The following is a 20,551-nucleotide window of genomic DNA, read 5'->3' as shown; positions in this document are numbered from 1 at the left end:
CCTCAGATGTTCAATTCATAGTGCCTCACCCCTCATTAGGAAGACGTTTAGCCCCATCTTTGAGTGTGGCTGTCCTGAACAGCTATGAAAACTTGCCTTTACACGCAGTCGGACGACACTCTGTATGAACAAGTTCATTTTAAGCAAAATCATGTTTACCCTTGAGTTACTACTTTAAAAAAACAACCATAGATAAAAAGACAAATTTGACATCCTTTGCATTCCACTGACTCTTATTTCCTGTTTATTATGGGTGAGAAATTACTACTTGGCAACTTTGGGAAATCTTTGATTGTAGCAGTCAAGTCAGCCACTTTCGTTGTTGATGGATCTGCTCTGAAAATCATTTGGTTGATTAAAAGCAAAAGTGAATTTCTAAGACGTACAGACAAAAAAATGGTTCTGGCCCTGCTGAAATTTATGTCTGCATGTTTAAGTGATGTCAGGAAAAAAAAAAAAAAAAAATCCCATGTGAAAACATCAGTCTTCAGACGAACGTCATGTTGAGTTATTGCGTCTTTATTGAGTTATCGCTGTTTTGCAAAAAGTCACACATTAGCTTCACCAGCATTTATTTTAAAAGGTCAGAAACCCAAATATGAGAATGCACCCACATGTTTGATTAGGACTTGTTTTAAAATCAAACAAAGAGGACCTTGTACCTAAGCCAATGTGCCTCTCATGTTTTATCACTGTAAGGACTGAAAGCTATAACAAGATATAGGCCTGAAGTGATGTCTCAGGCCAAATACTGAAACCAAGGTTTTCTTTTACTAAAATATCAGGCCAAAACCAACATATAAGCAAGATCTTCTGTTTCACCTCATTTTATTTAATACAATGTTTGCATGACCCTGCAGTATGTGCTAAATCCCAAGGTTATGTGGAACACAGCCTAAACACAAAGCAGTATGTAAAGTGTGAAGTTCATTCTTGGGAGCCTTGTGTGTGTGTGTGTGTGTTTTTTTTATCAGATATACAACAGTGATATTATGATATATAGAGGCTCAGCCAGACTAGTGTCTGTACACAGTGACTTGAAGGTGAAGGTTTCTCTGTTTGTAAGCCGTTAACGTGTCAGCTGCTGGGGCAGAGATAGAAGAGACATTTTCATTATTCAATATGTTGTGTTGTTTTAATGGAAGGTTTTCCAGCCTCTGCTTGTGTTGAGTAAGTTGTAACCCCAGAGAAGTTGAGTATTAACATTAAGAAACATTAAGAACGCTCTACAAGGGTCACACATTTGAGTTCATCAGAACAAGATAAACCACAAACTCACAAACCTTTTCCCTATTTACTTACTCACTTTTTTTTTTATTCTGTCTTTCCCATTCCTCCCTTTTTTCTCTTATTCTTAGAAGACACACACACACACACAAGAGAGAGAAAGAGAAAGAAGTGAGGTGTTACTGGTTGAGAGGAACATGTACATGCAGCTCCTGGTCTGAATAGCACTTCCTGGCGTGTGAAAGGCGACCTGAGGAGGGAGGGGAGGGATGAAGGGAGTGAGTGGTGGGGGTGGGGGGGGGGGAGGAGAGGGGGGCACCTCCTCCTCCTCCTCCTCCTTTTCCTCCTTTTCCTCCTTCCACCTACCGCTGAAAGCCTTGTTTGCCTTTCTTGCGAGCACCTCTCTGAAAAAGGGAGGGGGGTGCGGAGGGAGGGATGGAAGGGGGGGGTTTTGACAATGAGACGAGTAGGACCACATCCGTGTTTGCCAGGTGTTCCTTTTGTGATCCTCACCTTGCACTCAGGCATGGAGAGTGAAACAGAGGGACAGAGAGGAAGGAATATACCAAGAGAAAGGTGGAGAGAGATAGTGAAGGGGGGAAGAAGAAAGAGGGAGCGCAAAGGAGTGTGTTTGGGGAGGCATGGAGATACAACACACACACACACACACACACACACACACACACACACACACACATACACACACATGCAGAGAAAGAGAGGCAGGGAGGGGGAAAAGCCCCTAGATCCCGCAATTCTTTCACAGAGATAATCTGCAGGAAAGGTGCTGCGAACACAAGGAGTGTATGTGTGTGCGTGTGCATGTGTGTGCATGCGTGCGCACACATGCACACGCACACACATTTTCTCTGTGGGTGTGTGCTGCCTCATATTTATTCAGTGCAGGTTCATGGCTTTTATGCACGCTATTATGCTCCAGTGATAAAACGCTTTTCCACAGCCCATCAACAATGCCTTATCAAAGCCCTAATCACAACCCAGACTGCAACAGCCTGCTAAACCTGAACGCACACTGACTACGTGATAACGCTGCTTTCCAGTCCTTCACATGAGGACCCCCCAAGTCAAATCATCTCAAACTTTATGTATTACTGTAAATGCTATTACCAAACAGGCTTTTCACTTTTAACTTCTTAACTACACTACAGAGGACATACATGTAGATAATGGACACAAATTAGACCAGGGACCCTCATCTGAGAAAGTTTTGCCCAAAAGATGCTTATCTCAGAAGACTTTTGCTCTTAGAATGGATTTTACACAAAATTGCAAGCAGATGGCAGCCAGCAAAGAAGTTTTTGTGATTGATGCACTGCTGCAGCACTGTTCTCACCAGCCTTTAGAGGAATTGTTTGTGTAATCTTGTAGCACTAATGCTGGGTAGTTGCAGTAATAGGGGGACTGTATTGTCCAAATTGGGGGTTCTCATGGGCCTCTAAAACGGCGCCTAAAGCTTACTTGACTGGTGAAGGTTCTGCCTTTTGCTGAACACATTTTGATATTCACCTTGATTGCCCAACCTCATTTTCCACAACAAAAATGTAGAACCAGTTGTTACTTTTCCCCAACAAATGTCATGGAAATGTGCATATAGGCAAGAAGACTAACTACTACCATAACTTCCTCAGGTAATAGTAAAGTCTAATCTCATTCGCCATTAACCTACTATCATTCCTACTGAATGAACACTTTCGTTTTTCATGCCTTTGTAGTACAGTTGGTCTTTTCATAAAGTTACTTTGAATACACACTTAGGTGAATTAGTAGCTCCAAATCTGACCCTAGGTGAAGTAGCAGAGGCTTGTTGTTGGAATGCCAGTGACTTTCAGTTCGTGGTTTGTTATTTCTGAGATTAAGCAGTTGACAGCATGCGAATAGACCAGTTTATCTATCTTTAGAAACTGAGGGTTGTTTTCTTGCCAAAGGGAATCACCTAGATCTGGAGTTGTTACACAACCAAAGGTGCGGTTAGGTTGTGAATTTCTTACAGTGCAGACGTGACAGAAGTGGACAAGTTTTTCTCTTTTCATTAACTTTTTTTGCATCTATTTGATGCACAGATGAACTGAAAAACTTTGCTCTTGGCATTTGGTAGCCTACTTCTTGGTTGTGTCTCTTCTTCCACTGTTTTACAAGCAAAAGACATTGCATACGCAAGACGTGAGTCATGAAAATTTAACCTTGGTGCTAAAACACTTGCTGACATGGACTTTCTCAGTATGTCTATGTATATAGTTTTTCTGTTAGGATTATGAATATAAAGAGCAAAATTCAAAGAGCTTATTCATGAATAAGGTGCAAAAGTATCTGACGACAAAGTTTTAATACGGATCACCTGATTTTCAATGCAGAAGAGCTTAACTCTGCATGTAAAGCCAAGTTTCAATTAATAAAAACAAAGTGAACGAAAAACAAACATAATTGGAGTCACACGACCTAAACACAGTAGCCGCAAGATTATGCCTTGTTCTAAACCACTGTGACTAAGTCTGAATGTGTCCACAGCACCATTCATGTTTAGTAGTCCTGGAGAGCATGATTCAATTACCGGCAGCTTACTGTAAGACAAATACAGAAATAGACTGGTGGGCGGTGTTGTATTTCACTTTGCGTACCCAAGGTCAGGAGACTGTAAAATAATATCCCCTTGTAAAAGGAAGGATATATGACTCTGCAAACAGGGCGTTGCTGAGTTGACTGCGTATAATGCAATTATAACTTTGAGATCTCTAAATGCCTCCTGTCGATAGGTCAGCTCTGTTTGTTTGTTTGATTGATTTTATGTCGGCATCATGTGTTCGGGGTGCCCAACCCACATAAGCCTACAAAGCATCTACACATCATGTTGCAATATTCCTGAACTCTCTGGTACTACACAAAGTACACTGTAAGTTGTAATTCCCCGATTGTACAGATAGAACAACTGTTATCTTGTTCCACTGTAGTCTATAGGACATGAAATATTTGCCTTATATGCTGGGCATAGTTTATAACTTTTTTTTAAATTCTAGTTATAATACTGTAGCTGGGTTTTGGTACTAAAATCAATAACTGTTTTGTGATAACTTACTTTGAGGAATATGAACAAAAGAAGTCTAAACAAATGTCTAAACATAAGGACCTGTACAATAATTTTGCCCATATAAAATACAGTCTAGCATTTGCAAAATTACAAGGGCGTGCATTTCTCCCTCATAAGACGATCCAACACGTATCTAAATACATGGGCTACGATACGGTTCAGGGACGAAACATTATATTGTGGAACGATTCAGTGCGATTCGATTCAATGTTATATCTATTCGGTGCGATTCGATGAGATGATTCAATCTGATAGACACAGTTAATATTTGTTTAATGTAAACACAGTCATTTCCCATTATAAATTAAAATAAGCCAATTCTACAAAAGAAGTATTTTATCTTCAAATAAATATATATTTCGTAAAAGGGACCAGGGAATAGCAAAGCTAGGACATGCTAATAGTATAACTTCAACCTAATTAGTTAGCCACTTATAACCAAATAACAATCACATCAGCTCCATATTAAATGAAGAGACATTAACTCAAACATAGGTCCACGTTACACAGCCATTGTGAGCACTCCAATAATAATGTGAGCACAACAATACTGTTGTGAGCGTTAGCATGCAGCTAGCGGACTTTTATGCTAATGGACTGAACATCTTAGAACATATATGTGTGTATATATATATATATATATATATATATATATATATATATATATATATATGTGTATATGTGTATATATGTATATGTGTGTGTGTATATATATATATATATGTGTGTGTGTATATATATATGTATATATATATATATATATATATGTGATAATAAAATTATTATTTTGCATTTCAGAACTGTTTTTAAGTACATATTAACAATGGAAAGCCATTCTTACCAGTGTATCTTGATTGGGAATCAAATGAATGCAAAGAAAGTGACTTTATGAACTTGATTTTAAGATTTGTATTTGTTTATTATATATTTAATCTTGTCACACATTTGAATTTAACAACAACTTTGAATGCACCACTAGGCTGTAAATTACCAGTTTCATTGAACACACCATCTGTGATTTTCCAACAACAGCAGCTGCAGATTGTTACAACCCGGTGTCGGAATCCTCTCCAGTGAAATACAGACACACTTTACACCATTTAGCGTTAGCTGTCAGCATTGTAACCGTGTTTAATCCAGCTACTAGCTAGCGGTAGGCTAACGTTAGCTGCTGTCGAGTATAGTGTTAACTAGCGTAATGTGCAGCAATTTTTCTGTTTCCTGTAACGTCTGTTTCAGAGCATCAGAGAGAAGTGCAGGCATATCAGTGGCACTGGAATGAGGCACCGAAATCCGTGTTGCTATTCCTGCAGCAGCAGGATGTGTTACGAGGAAGTACGGCAAAATAGTAGCCTGTTAGGCACGAAGCAAAGCCGAGTGAAGTGAAAATAAATGAAAAAATGGTGGCATGCGATTAATACGATTAAAAAAAATTAACGCATTATGCTCGACCCTTAATCGCATCGCGATTAACGCGTTAATGCTGACAGCCCTATTATATATATACAGTCATGTGAAAAAATTAGCACACCCATGCTAAAGTTGACTAAAAATAGGAATAAAAAAATCATTTTTTGCAAATTGATCTTAATGACAGATCATCACATACCGTTCACCATACCTAGAGACTGGCATGGGGTACTTTCCATAAAATCATCTCTCAATGCAAATCAAACCAGCTATTAGGCTAACTGAAATAAAACCATGCCAATCTCTAGGTATGGTGAAGGGTATGTGATGATGTGGGGCTATTTTAATTCCAAAGGCCAAGGGAACTTTATCAGGATGCATAGTATCCTGGATCCATGAAATAACTGGCCTTTAAAAATACAAATCTGCCTGCCTCTATGGGAATTTAACATAGGGGTGTACTTTTACACATAAAGTACATTTATTTATTTACGATACAATATTTATTCACAAACAAAATTGGTGTCCTTAAAGGTTGGATTTTTCCAATTTTTTTAAATTAAGGCATTAAGATCAATTTCCAAAAGATGATTTTTTTTTATTCCTCTTTTTAGTCAACTTTAGCATGGGTGTCCTAATTCTTTCACATGACTGTGTGTATATATATATATATCTTGGTCCATTTAGATTGATCCAGGGGTCCTTGTATCAATGTAGTCTTATATGTAGTCTTATATGTAATAATACAACCGGATACCGATTCGTATGGGTGAATTTTTACACCCCTACAAAATTATATTTTAAATCGGTAAATATCTGATTAAAAAATAAATCACACATCTTACTTGGCATTCTGCGCCAACTTTCGGTAATCAGTTCTCGATTCTTTATCCTGTACAGAAACTCTATATACCCAGCCCTACTCAGTACCTAACTTCTGTCATAAAGTATTTAAATTCTTACGGATGATTCCTTGGATCCATGTTTCTCCCAATCTGTAACAATACCAAATCTTCACATTTAAATTTCACTGAATTAGGGTCCTGGGAGCCATTTCTTTCTAAGTATTTGGAATAATTAAACATAAGGAATGTTTAATTCAGTTTGGCTGAATTAGTTGGCTCAACCAACTGCAAGTACTACAGCATTGATTAACTACAACTGTCCACTGTGTTGGCTTTCGGTATATGCAGTATATCATGGCTGTGATGCTGTGATGGCCCTTGACCCTCTGGACAAACCCCGATATTGAATCTCTTTGCCCGAGTGAAGGATGTGGCTGCAGTGTGTTATGTGGCCCGTGGAGCTGACCTGTCACTCTGTATCCATTTCCAGCATCCAATCTCGTCCACAAATGGCGAAGCTCGACCTCCCCCCGGCCGTCGCCATGGAGACAGCCAGTCTGACCTGGAATGCCACTGCAACAGCACTACTGAGGGTTTCACTCCTCTTTTGGAAGAGCTGAAACCATCAATTATGGCAGTACCAGCCCCCTAATACACACCCCCAACCTTGCGACCCCTCCCTCAATCACATAACTCGTGCAATCGGAACTCAAGAGGACACCAATTTGACCAGATTCCACTTTCTCAAATTGCAGGAAAACACACTTAACTGATGGGCCCTCCCGACTTGAGAGGGGCCATTGTTGTGCGCCTTGACCCTCCACCCCACGCTCCTCCCCTCATCTTCCTCTGGCCTGTCTCCCCTCCGTGTCACATAACAAGCTAAGAGCACACCTTTTTCCACCAGGCCAGCAGGCCCTCAACAGGCAATCCTTTGACAAGCTCGGGGCCTCTTTGGGCATCTGAAGGACCATTCTCCAGGGTCAGGGACCACAGGGGAAAGTGTGTAAATGATACCTGATGGCATGTAAAAAGATCATTTGATAGGTCTAGAAAGACAGACATACCTGTCAACACTAGAGGACAACTGCACTGCACTGTAAGAGCTAAATTAACTGGGACAACTATGGGACCTTCACAATGACATGATGATATACACTTAGCTGATGTACACTTTGTAAAGCTCCCCTCTTCAAGACACAGCCACACCATAATCTTATAATACGGGACCTGCCTCTTTTGATATTGTACTGTAGTGGAGCAAGTTCCCTAACTCTTAGGACAGTTGCCCGCTTTTCCCTGTTGGTAATCCAGCATTGTTCCTATCAAAGTGGTTTAAAACGGGAGTCAGACAGTCAGACATGAGATGTAGCCGGTATTTCATACATATTTCAAATGTTTTTTTGTCATTTTGTATTTGTCAATCCCTGCAAGTGAGATAAAAAGGGCTGTTTGGGCCATGTTCTAAACCCAAATACAGAACCTCACATGAACCCTATTGTTTTTCTTCCAATCTCTACTATTTTCTTGCATCTCTGTTCTGTTTAGTTAACCAGACATTCCTTAAAAGTACTCTCCAGGAGAAAAAGGAATGTAAGAGTGAGTAATAAAGGAGGATAGAGGATTTTTGAAAAAAAGTTCCTACCTCACAGCTCCCTTATTAACTATAACAAGCCCTAACCTTAACCAAACCGTAGTTCCCCTATGCAGATGTTGTAGAAATGAAATACAAACATTGGCACTGACAGTAGAATCGTCCAGTCGTCTGCGGATATGGTTGCATTTTCCTACACAGTTTTCTGTCTGTTCTGGAGGGAAAGATGCTTGTCACACTACATTTTCAGAAAATGCACATCACATTGGAAAACGGGCCACAACAGGGAAAAGCATGCGAATGGAAGCACTTTTTCAACACCTTTTAAGATCCCCATTCCTTTTTTTTGACTGCTTACAACAATTTTCTTGTATTGTATTTCTTTATCTGTTGTTAATCTGTGCTACCATGTCAATTTACACACTAAAGTTTGGCGTTAGCTATTTTTAACCAACGTTGAAGCAGCAATAGTTAATAAGTGTGTAATCCCAACAACGGTACCCCACAATTATTCCATTGGCCTGTGTGTGTTTACCTAAGGTGATTCACAGAGCTGTGCTGTGAAACTGTGCCAGTGTATCGAGAAACCTTTGAGGTGTATAACTGCATGTGCAGTTACAGTTTGCTTTGGTTTTCAATCTCTCCATCATCACTGAGAGACATTCCTCAACACACTGAGTAGGAAGCGCAGTATGTAATTTGCGCTGTCTGAAAGAACTATTCAACTCGGCTTAGCTGCTCCAAATCTGATGGGGAAGTTCTTAAAAAAAGCCCAGTGATTTAGGAAAAGAGGTCAGCGATCACCACATAAATCACCTTACCACGGCAAAGGATTGCCCATGAGCAGATGTGTCTTTGGCACTTGGCACAGGATTGCTCTACCGGATCAAAAAAAAAAAAAAAGCCCAACCCTCAGACCATAAACATGTCCTTCCTCAACCCCAAACGGAGGCTACAGCAGCACAGCGTGCCTCCCTCCAGCCCTCCCTCATTCTCTCTGTTTCAACACATCCCTCTCTCGACTTCCTTCCTGCCCCACCCATTGAATTTTAATACCTGCCTGTCATGTTTTCTTCTCTTTTTTTCTCTACCTCCCCCCTCCTTCACCAGACCCTTGCTGCGTATCTAGTAATTACCAGAGCACTGAGAAAACCCTTTCATTTAAAGGATTGGCAATTATCTCAGTGGAACACAATAAAATGGCTTCCCCTCAAGAGGAAGGGGAAGTTTTAGCTGCGGTACGCCGCTGCATGTCGCACCGCCTTGCTCTTGAAGTGGGAGCAGAGGTGGAGGTCCTGAAGGAGGTGTATTTTTTTTTACGTTTTTATTTGTTTTCCTCCCTCATCTCCTCTTGCTCAGATATTTGATAATCAAAGAGTAGCCTGGGAAACAATGCTGGGTCAAGTGGTGGGATTTTATTGCCAGTGATTTGTTACTTCTTGTTGTTAGGTCGCCACTCTTAAAATATGAACGCAGCTTAAATTGAAAAAGGGTGAAATAGCAACCTTTAACCAGCCTTGATTTAGAGCTGTGTCCTCCTGTTCACCTCCAGGGGAATATATAAAGTTGTTCAGGCCATTGTAAATAACACTTTTATGGTACTGTGGGGAGAGTTTGATCCTAACACCTCATTGGGACCAACACCCCTGTCAGGTAGATCAGTCGGTTTTGCCGAGCAGCATGATACTCTGACAAAGCACACAAAAATGTAAATGAGCATAAAGTAGTAACATCTACTATTTGGGGAAGTGTGGAAAAGGGAGACTGAGGGAGGTGTTTTTAGTGCTTCAGGCTGTGTAAATGTAGAACGTGTTTGACTTTCATAGACAATTCATAGAAGACGTGTTAAAAATGTGATCATTTAGCCAGATGTGATAATGCAGCTAGTTAGTAACAGTAGCAGCCTGCAATTATCAGGGCAGCAGTTTTCATTGGTTTGAGTAGTCAAAGATATAAGGAATGCACCGATCCAACTTTTTTTTCTCCCAACACTGATTCCAATACCTTAACACAGGCTATTCACTGATACTGAGCACCTACCCGATGCCAGTGCCCTCTTTTTTTTTTTTTTTCCACATTTAAAATATTTCACTGTTACTCATTGAAATATTTTTTATGTAAGCTAACATGAGGCCAAGTACTGCTGCGGCACTAAAAACTGAATTGGCAGCACGCCGTGACTGTATAAATGTAACTAGTGGGAGAAACAATACATTTGTATAATATACATACTGTATTTATTAGCACCGGTCTTGTTATGGCCAATACCAGATCCACTTAATAAGGTCAGTATTGGCACCAACACTGAATCGCTTGTTTAAGAGTTAGTTCAGCCAAATAATAAATAATTGCCCCAATACAATGGAGAGTTTTTGTTTTTATTTGTGGTGCTCTAAACATTGAAAAATGACCATTAAGAAATTCAACATCAACGTGTCGGTTGATATGAATAGTATTATCGTCCACAGTACATATTGTGAACACTTTCCATATTATTTATTTTGTGGAAAGTAGTTCAAGTGTGCTTGACAGCAAGACATCTGTGGAGTATTCAGAGACACAAGGACATTATTTGTGTTGTTAATGATGTTTTTTCAGTGCTGTGAGTAAAATTCCATTCACATCTACTGTGTAGGGCTGACCGTAGACATTTTAGAAGCAAATATATCAAAAGTAAAAAGTAAAGCTCTGCATATATATATATATATATATATATATATATATATATATATATATATACCACTGTATATCACAGATATATACGGTTTTATCTCTATCTATGTTACTATACATCACATATTATCACTCCCTGCTTCACCTGTCCAAGAAAAGCATGTCAGCAAATAGTTTTTACTGGAAGAACTGCTTGAAGGAAGAGACCACCTTATTGGTCACTAGCAGAGTTCAGCAGCATTTTGTTTGCATGGCGGCTGGTGTTAAGTTCCTACCCCTGTGTCTTCTCAGCATTGAGCTAGCTTTGTGTTTTCACAAGCGCCTCAGTGCTGCTTCTACCCGCCTCGCAGCCCCACCTGTCGTTTTTGCCGCCGGCCCGGAGAGAGAGGCAAAGTTTGGCTGGAACAGCTGGTTGCCTTGGCAACACTTTGTGCCACAGCAGCGGATTGGAACAGGAACTGGCCTATCCATGTCAGTCTGCAGGCAGGATCTGGGCCATGCCTTGTGTTAACAGATTATCTGATTTCCATTCAGACAGCTCGGGTATCGGTCCCACTCCTCCGCTCTCTGGAAAAGTGACCCCGGCCAGCCTCTTTCTGAAAGCCCCCAGAGCCCTCCTCTCTTCTCCCATTTCCTGTCTTAATTACGCACTCCTTTGTGCCGTTGTTGTTGTTTTTTCTTCCCTCCCCTGTCGCCCCTTCTACTTCTCTTGATCCCTCATCCCCTCCCTTCTAACCGTCTGTCTCTCACTCTCTGCTTTGTGAAGAGATGAGGACCAAGATTTTAAAGTTTGAAGTCTGTTGCGGGGACCGTCCTTGGCTCTCCCCCACCCACGCCACCATCCACAACCCAGCTCCCCTTCTCCCTTCCATCGTCTCTCCACCTGAAAGGGAATACTGTGTTTTCGATGCATAAAAGGCTTGGCGCTGTCAACAGAATGAATCCACCAGGGCACATGGAAAACATACTCAGAGCTGCAGCTACAGTTTCTCTGAAAGGGAATAGAGGAGGAGGAAGAGGAGGGTGGATGGGTGAGTGAGGGAGGCAGCTGGAAGGGATTACTGTGCAGTTTCATAGGCAGCACAATTACAAACATACCAAGTGTTAACTTGGCTGTGCAGCATAACACCAATGATGATGCTTTGGCTCTGGAATTGGGACAAACCTTTTTTATTTTTTTGGTATGCACGTGTGTGTTCAGGGGTGTTCACAGCTGTGCATAGTTACACACAACTACTTGAAACGTTCACAGGTAAATTAAAGGCTCTCGATGAACGAAAACAAGGGAAAATAAAAAATTTAGAGGTGTTGTAAACACAATGGGCATGTAAACCAAGTGGGCACCTCTGCTGTGACAAAAACAGGTTTGTCGCCGTCCTGCACCAGATCCAGTTACCAAGCCAGAGCATTGAGGCGAGGCCAAGAGAGGGTGACCTTGTCTGTGGCGAAATCTGACACAGGTTTTCACATGCTGGGTGGGGGATTTTTTCCGTCTATCTCCCTCCCTCTCCCTTTCTCTTTCTTGTTATCTCCTACAGTAGGTGGCTAATTGCTCTGATGTTGTAGATTACATTTAGTGTGCAGCTCTTATTGTTAGTGTGCAGTGCAGTAAGACGTAAAAGCACATACGGTTGAACTGTATTCAAGGTTGCTAGAGTCAGATAACTTTGATTAATTCTTTAGAAAATCCACAGAATTTTTGGTAGTTGTACATTGCGCTTTCCCAAATTAATAAACTATATTTCTATTTACACTGGATGCAGGTTTTCAGCAGTGTTTTCTCCATAAAGAGCCCAAATGTAGTACCTAAATAAAACCTTAAAAATCGCTGAAGACTTGAGCTTGTTTTATGGTTCTGCGGAGGCTCCACGCGGAGCTTTCGCCGTAGCCTACATAAGTGGCCTGATGTTTATACTTGTGTGTTGGTGTGTGCGTCGAGCCGGCGTGTGTGTGTGTGTGTGTGGGGGGGGAGTGGATGATAGAGCGAGGGAGAAAGTGAGAGAGTGACGGCGATCAGCTTCGTAGCGAGTAGCGACTCTATTGTCATAAGCCACTTTCCGAGCGGAGGGATTTTTGCAGTTCCTTGAACATAAAATTCCTAGAACCCTTTTTTTCTCGTGTTCCGACTGGACCAATTTGGGGATTTTTAAGTCCCTTTGGCCGCAGTTCCTGTAACTCTTTCAGCTCCTACTTCAGGGCAGGGTCTTTTCGCTTTTCCCTTTTCAGCATATGAACCTAGGTGAACGAGGGTCGGGTTTCCGGTACAGACAGACCAACAACGGGACAATTTTAACAATTTTCGCCATCTTATTCATCACTAATTTCACTTCTGACAACGTTTTAGGCGAGAAATTAACGGTTTAGATTTCGAATATAGGTAGTCTTGCGAAAATTTATGCCGAATTGACAATTTGCTTCAAAGTTTCCGGAGTTGAGAAGCCCCATGAAGTGAGGCGACAGCCAGCAGGCGCCTGCCCCAGCCGCTAGCTCGTCGCTCGGCCAGTCATGCTCATAGACCCCGCTGTAAGCAGACTGGTCTCGTAAATAAGAGGCTTTTATTTCGCCGTTGACAGTTTGTTTGTTTAAATATCACAACACATGTCCATCATAAGATTAACGGGAACCTGTGGTTAACTGTCTTTTCAGAGTTAAACCCCACAAGCGTGTCCTGCGACTCGCCGGCCGTCACACACACACAGTCACACACGTCTACAGCGCAGCAGGCAGAGGCGGGGGAGAGAGAGATATTTCTCTTCGGGAGACTTGTTTAAATTATGACAAATATGCTATATACATTAGATTTAGTATTTAGTTCATACTTTTTTTGGTGTTTCTGATTTTAACACTATAAATCGTGCTTGCATCACTCCCTTACCCTAGAGAGTAGTTAGTAGATCTGTTTAGAAGTGGACTTTTCCTATAACTACATTCCTGTAACTACTCAGTCGGAAAGCGGCTATAGTGAGAGAAACAAAGTGTCTCCCCTGTGTTTTCTGACCAAGGTGGGAAATCTTTAGCAGGAAAAGTGAACCCCTCTCCTTCATTTCATGTTGTTTATGGAGAAGGACAACCAGGAAATGAGCCGGGGGAAATGCAACGCTACCCAGCCACGGCTGAGCGACGCACGTCGAGAGGTGCACGTCAGGCTACGTCGTAGGGTCTGGCGTAGACGCAGAGGGGTCTGGCATAGACGCAGAGGGGTCTGCGGGGGTACACTGTTGATTCAACGCAGAAGCATAAAACGGCCTTTATGATTCAGAGCTCAGAAAAGAGTCTGAGAGAAGTCATAGAAAGGTTTGAAATCCAGCCACAGAAGCATAAACACCACTCAACAGAACGGGTTCCTTCAGCCGGTGTAACTCGTGATCCTGTTGACAGTTTTTTTTCAAATTGACGTTTTAATGACAAAGTAAAGTTGTCTTGTGACTTCCTATCGGTGCTAACTTCTTTAAAGCATTATGGCTTGTAGCCTAGCTTGGGAAGGGTAAGCCCAGTTAACACACAGTAAACAAACTGGCTTTTGGCTGTGTTTGCTTCACAGCAAACGAGCTAATGAGGCTAAGCAGCCCATATTAATGTTAACTTCTAACTAGCTGCTATCTGCTGCTAAGGCCAAGGTACTGAGCGTTAGCTCACAACACTCACAGCATGACAGGGATGACATGACAACAAGTTGTTAGACAACAAGTGTACTATCCGAACACAAAGTTGGTCATATTTATAAGTGGTGAAATAATTAGGTCCTAATCAAAATCAACAAAGAAATGTTCATGCCTGTTAAAGCCAACTACTGTTGTCCAAGAGCTTCCAGTATGGCTGCCAAAGTATGTCATCTACTGCCTGCTATACTTCCTCTTCATCAACAACTTTGGGTCATTAATATGGTGACGACTGTAAGGTTTAGCCACATACCAATAATAAGGCAAGCTTTTAGAGGTGCAGTAGGTAAGACTTATAAAACTAACTTATCACTACTTAGTCATATTTGCTGAAACTGACCCTATGTTCGAGTAGAACTACATGAAGCAGGTCATTAAAAAAACAAATCTGGTTCCTCTGGCACCACCTACAGCCTGTAGTGTGATTTGCAAAAATCCACTGCTCCCTGTTCAGATGCTCCAATCAGGGCCGGGGGGGGGGTGTCTAACTGCGTGTCAGTCACTGCTCATGCACACGCATTTATTCTCCCTTGTGGGGGGAGGGGCTTAGGAGAACGTTTTGGGCTTTAGCAGAAAGGGGGGAGGGACTGAGAAGTTGTTGATGTTCCAAATTTTTGGCTAAGTCCTGGATCTTCGCAATCCTACCTACAGCACCTTTAACTATGTTAGCTAATGTTAATTACTTACAGTTTTTCAGTATCACCTTTGAACAGACATTGGTGTCCTCACTGAAGAGACAGAAGTTGTTAGCTTAATCCATCCAGAAAATGTAACTAGATTTGAATGTTTGGGCCATCCTCAAAGTGTCTTAAAAGTGTATTGTAGCATTGGGTAAATGTAGGCACTCGGTAGCAGGAACATTAGAGTGAAAAGGTGTTTTGGGGGACAGAGGAGGTGCTCAGGATCAATCAGTTGTCTGTCCATTGGACTGTATGTCAGGTTTTATTGTCCTGGCAACAGCTGTGTCAATGTTCTTACTAGAACTACAAACTAGTTACAATAGTTCAACCATGTCTCCATTATTTTTATTCAATTATTGATTAATCATATACATGTCAGAAATTGTGTGACAGTCCAAAACCCCAAAATATTAAATGAACTATAATACGTATGAAACAGAAAAACACGGAATCCTCACATTAAAAAAAACTACAACCAGCAAATGTTCCATATTTTTCTTTGACAAATTACTTGAACAATTAATCGCTTATAAAAACAATTGTTAGCAATTTTCTGTTTATCAAATAATTGATCAGTAAAGTAATCAGTACTTCTGACTCCACAGTATACACTGCTGACAGCTGTATGAAAGGTGTCTTGGCGGACATTATATTGGAGGGATTGGGCAGGTGAGAAAGAGAGATGCTCTCCCCCTTCTCTGTCTTTTTCCCCCTATATCTTACTCCAGCTTGGGGTAGTGTCTCTATTAACACGTCCTCTATTTTCTCTCTGGACACACACACACACACACACACACACACACACACACACACACACACATACACACACACACACACACACACACACACACACACACACTCCTGTCTCTCACCCCGGCCCAGTCTCAGCTCAGGATGAGCGTAAACAAGTTAATGTTTAGATTTCACGGAAGTGGAAACTTATCTGGTCGAGTCGGCTCTGTCACTCAGCAACGTGTCTGTTTATGTTTGTCTCTTCGGTAAGTATCTGTGAGTGGCAGCATATGTGAGTGTAGTCTCTCTGTGTTTTTTTGTGTGTGTGTGTGTGTGTGTGTGTGTTGCACACATTCCTTAATATGAAGCCTTTGTGTATGCGCACAGGTTGTTGAAGGCCTCCACCGACATTGAGCACGGCCTTGTAATGATGATGATAATGATGGAGATGTCAGCAGTACAGGTGATAATGCTGGTGTTGATTTTGTTATATAGTGTTGTAACTGTACCCTGCTGTAATCAAGAGAGACAAAATAGCTACTTAAACTGTCGTAGACTACTTAATCTTTAGACCAGTGGTTCCCAACCTGGGGTCCGGGGACCCCTCAGGGGGGCGGAAAAGATCACAGGAGGTGCGCAAGGTTTGCCCAATCTGGTTTGAGGTTGAGGTAAAAAAAAAAAAAAAAAGAATATTTGCACATGTTAAACAAATTATGATAATACGCTAGAATATATAATGTATACAAAAGTCTGTATAAAAACTATATATTTTTGTTCTCACTTAAAGTTGTACCATACATTAGAGGTAGATCAACCTTTTTTATTCCACCATCTTACTGCCTTTTAAAATATGTGGTGCAACGCTGGCCTGCAAAATAAGTTTATTTTAATGGCGCAAAAGTATTGCTGACAGTTTGGGAGAGGTGCTGCATTCCTTGAGTAATTCATTTTTTTGGCCTTGAGATAATGTTGAACAATCCTTTCATCATATTTCGGGAAAAATATGTAATTAGTAAGGCTGTCAAAATGAACATGATAATAACGAGTTAACGCAAATTCCTTTTAACACCAAAAATGTTTTGGATGCTCACTTAGCGAACGCACGTTCTGTCATTTGGGCTTTGGGCCGCTCCATAGTTTGGGAAATTAGGAAGCGATGCAGCAGTAAGGTTGTGGATGGCTTGCAGAAACCGTTAAGTGCTCTATCATAACATCCAGGGGATCAATAAACCCGCCATCCGCCGTCTGGCTCGCCACACCATCCGCGGTCTGATCTACGAGTACAGCCGCGGTGTGCTGAAGTTGTTCCTGGAGAACGTAATTCGTGATGCTGTCACCTAACACCGAGCGCGCCAAGAGGAAGAAGGTGATCGCCATGGATGTGGTGTACGCTCTGAAGAGGCAGGGCCGCACCCTGTACAGCTTCGAAGGTTAAACCTGATCCTGAATCACATTAAGAGCCACACACAGACGTCCCGTTCTGAGTAACAGGCTTTATTACTTACATTTTTAACTGAATCAATGATCATTAAAAAGCAGCTCATGACCCCCGAACAAAGAAACAGTCCTCCCTGAGCAGAAGTGGATAAACTAAAAAAACCTTTGAGATGGTTCTCTCAACAAGACTAAAGGTATTTGCATGTACTGTCAATGAGAATTGAGCTACCACGTATACGTTGAGTCTCAAATACCACTTTGGCATTAAAAACTTGAAAAGTATCTCTTTTAAAGGGGACTGTATCATGTATGAATAAGTGTTTATTGAATCTTAAAACACTTTTAGCAACAAATATTAAAACAAAGTGGGAAAAGGAAGGTGGAATCAACATATCTGAGGAAGAATGGACAGCAATATGAAGGTATCAATGGAAATGTACCAGTTCACAGAAATGGAGAGAGTTTGGTTGGAAAGGCATAATAACATACTTTATCACACCATCTCAGAAATCTCACTATGGTGATAATACACCAGTTTGTTGGAGAAAATGTGTTAACCACATATACAGGAGTTATTTCAAGAGGAAATCCCTCTAGATTTTAAGACTATGTACCTTGGGAGCGTACCTCAAGACAGAGAGAGGTAGATAAAGATAAGTATCTAATTAACATATTGCTGGTGGCCAGTAAAAAGACTCTTACTAGGAAGTGGCTATTGCAGGAGAGCCCGACAGTAGACTCATGGATCAATACTGTGGCCGAAATTTATAAGACTAGTGCAGTGCCCGTTGAAAATGTGCCTGTTTGGAACGGGCCGATTCATCAAAACTAAATTGTACCCCAAACCCCAAACCACTTCAAATGCAACTCCCCTGTATACCCTACTACTAACTTACTGATTTACCTGACAGAGAACGTTGCAGATTCAGAATGTAATCACAAAATCACAATGAAAATGTGGAGTAATCGGACATTAGCGTCATGGACTCATGGCAGTGCGCTACCCACCTGGCCCGTTATGAGCGCTAAACAGCACATATCTGCGTTAATCAATGTGTGTGTGTGTGTGTGTGTGTGTGTGTGTGTGTGTGTGTGTGTGTGTGTGTGTGTGTTTATGCAGAGAGAGAGAGAGACGGTGTTGTCTCGTGTAGTATGAGCGACTCATGAGTTAATTTAAAGAGTGAAAGATCCGAGTGAGTCACGACTCAAACAGGTTTAGTGCTCAGTCTGTGTGCATGCAGTGTGAGAGGGGGAGTGGCCAGCGGCTAGAGCGGCAAAAGCCAATGTGTGCTTCTTTTACCGATATATATATATATATATATATATATATATATATATATATATATATATATATATATATATATATATTTTTAACGATATCTTTTGCATTTCTAATCCAAACAACGTGAACTTGAAATCCATCGGACTAATGGTTCGAGAGATATGCGCATAACAGACAGACAGACAGACAGACAGACAGACGTTCCTGAAATTTATAGATAGATGGAGCAAATAACAAATAACAATGTGAATCATAGAATGGTGATCTTTGTTTCATATTGGGAAAGATGGTTTAACTACGTCACATCTAATAGGCCTGATCGTATTTCTTTATTTTACTGAATATGCTATGTTGAAAAGATTACTCCCTGTCTGTATATAGTTTTGTCTTTTTTAGTTTTTTTTATAGTTTTGAATCTTTTATTAACACTTGAATATGTATGTATCATATTTTTGTACACAGTCTTTGAAAATTCTGTATCAAAGTATCTGATTCTAAACATTAATAAACTATAAATTATAAAAAAGAAAAGTATCCCTTTTGAAGTTTAGAACAGATATATGTGTGATCAATTTGCAATTAATCGCGATTAATATTTCAATCGATTGACAGCCCTAGTAATTAGTAAACACATTAATAATGACCGAGGGGGGTCGCACTCAGTGAAGAGAAGTTTATTTACATACATCAAACTATATTTGGCCGTCCAGCCTTCAGCACTGTCACAACTATAGTACAGTTGTTTCTTAAATAGCAAAAAAAAAAGTGATTCCCTGTAAACACGGTAAAATATTGGTCGATGAAAAATTGTATCTACCGAGCAGGCAGTCTTTGGTTTCCATTTATTTCACAACAGTATACTGGTGACTTGAGGTAATGTATCACAGTTGAGGTAATGTATCACAGTTGAGGTAATGTATCACAGTGATACTTTGTATCTGATTTAAAAAGTCTGCACTGTTAACATAAGAGATGCAATAATTGTAGACATAATTGAGGATTGTCTTATCTCAAGCAAGTTTAAAGTCTCTACAAGTGGATTTTAAGACTATAAAGAAATTAATAGAATCCCATGGCTGTTTTCAAAGTAAAACAAAAATACTCATATACTGTTAGCCTTAGTAAATGGACAGCAGTAATGTTATAAATATGTAATCTGTAGCGAAATGTGCAAGAACACTGGTATAGTCCTTTAAAATGGCCATAGGTGCGAGGTGAATCTCAGCCTTGTGGCTTTGTCAAATTCTTCAAAGCAATAATCCCTGAAGTCCTCCTCTTTTCTTTCTTTTTTTTTCCACCACTCCATGAAGAGGACGACAAGGGCTGTCAGAGAAACACAAAGCACTTAGGATTGCGTGTTAGGAGCCGCCTGAATGGCACCAGGCCTAACGAGAGCCCGGCAGGGACCCCGAGGTGGGCCTGGCACCTGCAGTCTGTCTCTGGGGGGAAGTGGGGGCTCTGTGTGTGGGTGGGTGTGTGTAGGAAGGGGATTGGAGGCTTTTGTAAAGTGCCAATCTGGATTCTAGGGTATGCATAAGCAAATTTAAAGTTGTAATTTGTTGCATAGTTCTTTACCTGAAATAGTGGTTATTAGTGATTATGTGCCTCATAATTGTTGGTTCTAACCTCTCTATCAGAATTCATACTTTATTTAAGAGCTGCAACGATTACTCGACTGTCAGGAAAATAATTGGCAACTATTTTGATGAAAATTAGGATTTTTCTGATTTGTGTTACCTTACCTAAACATATTTTGGTGTTGGAATGTTTGTCGGGGAAAAAAACAATACATTTGAAGATGCCACTTTTGGCTTCCTGAACTTGTGATGGGCTTTTTTTTAAACGTTTTTTTAGTTTATTTTTCTTCGTTTTCTAGACTTAATTGGTTATTGATTGAGAAATTAATTGG

At 40.7% G+C, this 20,551-nt stretch overlaps 1 protein-coding gene across 3 annotated transcripts in view; it reads left to right on the top strand.

Moving 5' to 3' along the window:
* Nucleotides 1–20,551, top strand: part of afg2a (AAA ATPase AFG2A) — a 146,600-nt gene that overhangs the window by 94,629 nt on the left and 31,420 nt on the right. Inside the window, exon 16 of one of the 3 annotated variants that reach the window (XM_078260060.1) lies at nucleotides 7,076–8,271. The exons of the other annotated variants lie outside the window; for them this stretch is intronic. Coding sequence (XP_078116186.1) covers nucleotides 7,076–7,237 — 162 coding nt within the window. The 3' untranslated portion in view covers nucleotides 7,238–8,271. Of the gene's footprint in view, nucleotides 1–7,075; nucleotides 8,272–20,551 lie in introns of those variants that run through there. 3 annotated transcript variants of the gene reach the window in all.

The sequence above is a fragment of the Sander vitreus genome, chromosome 10 (genome assembly GCF_031162955.1).
Source record: "Sander vitreus isolate 19-12246 chromosome 10, sanVit1, whole genome shotgun sequence".
Classification (NCBI taxonomy): domain Eukaryota; kingdom Metazoa; phylum Chordata; class Actinopteri; order Perciformes; family Percidae; genus Sander; species Sander vitreus.
The sequence above is the reverse complement of the archived record's forward strand: the minus strand, read 5'-3'. Positions and strand labels throughout refer to the sequence as shown.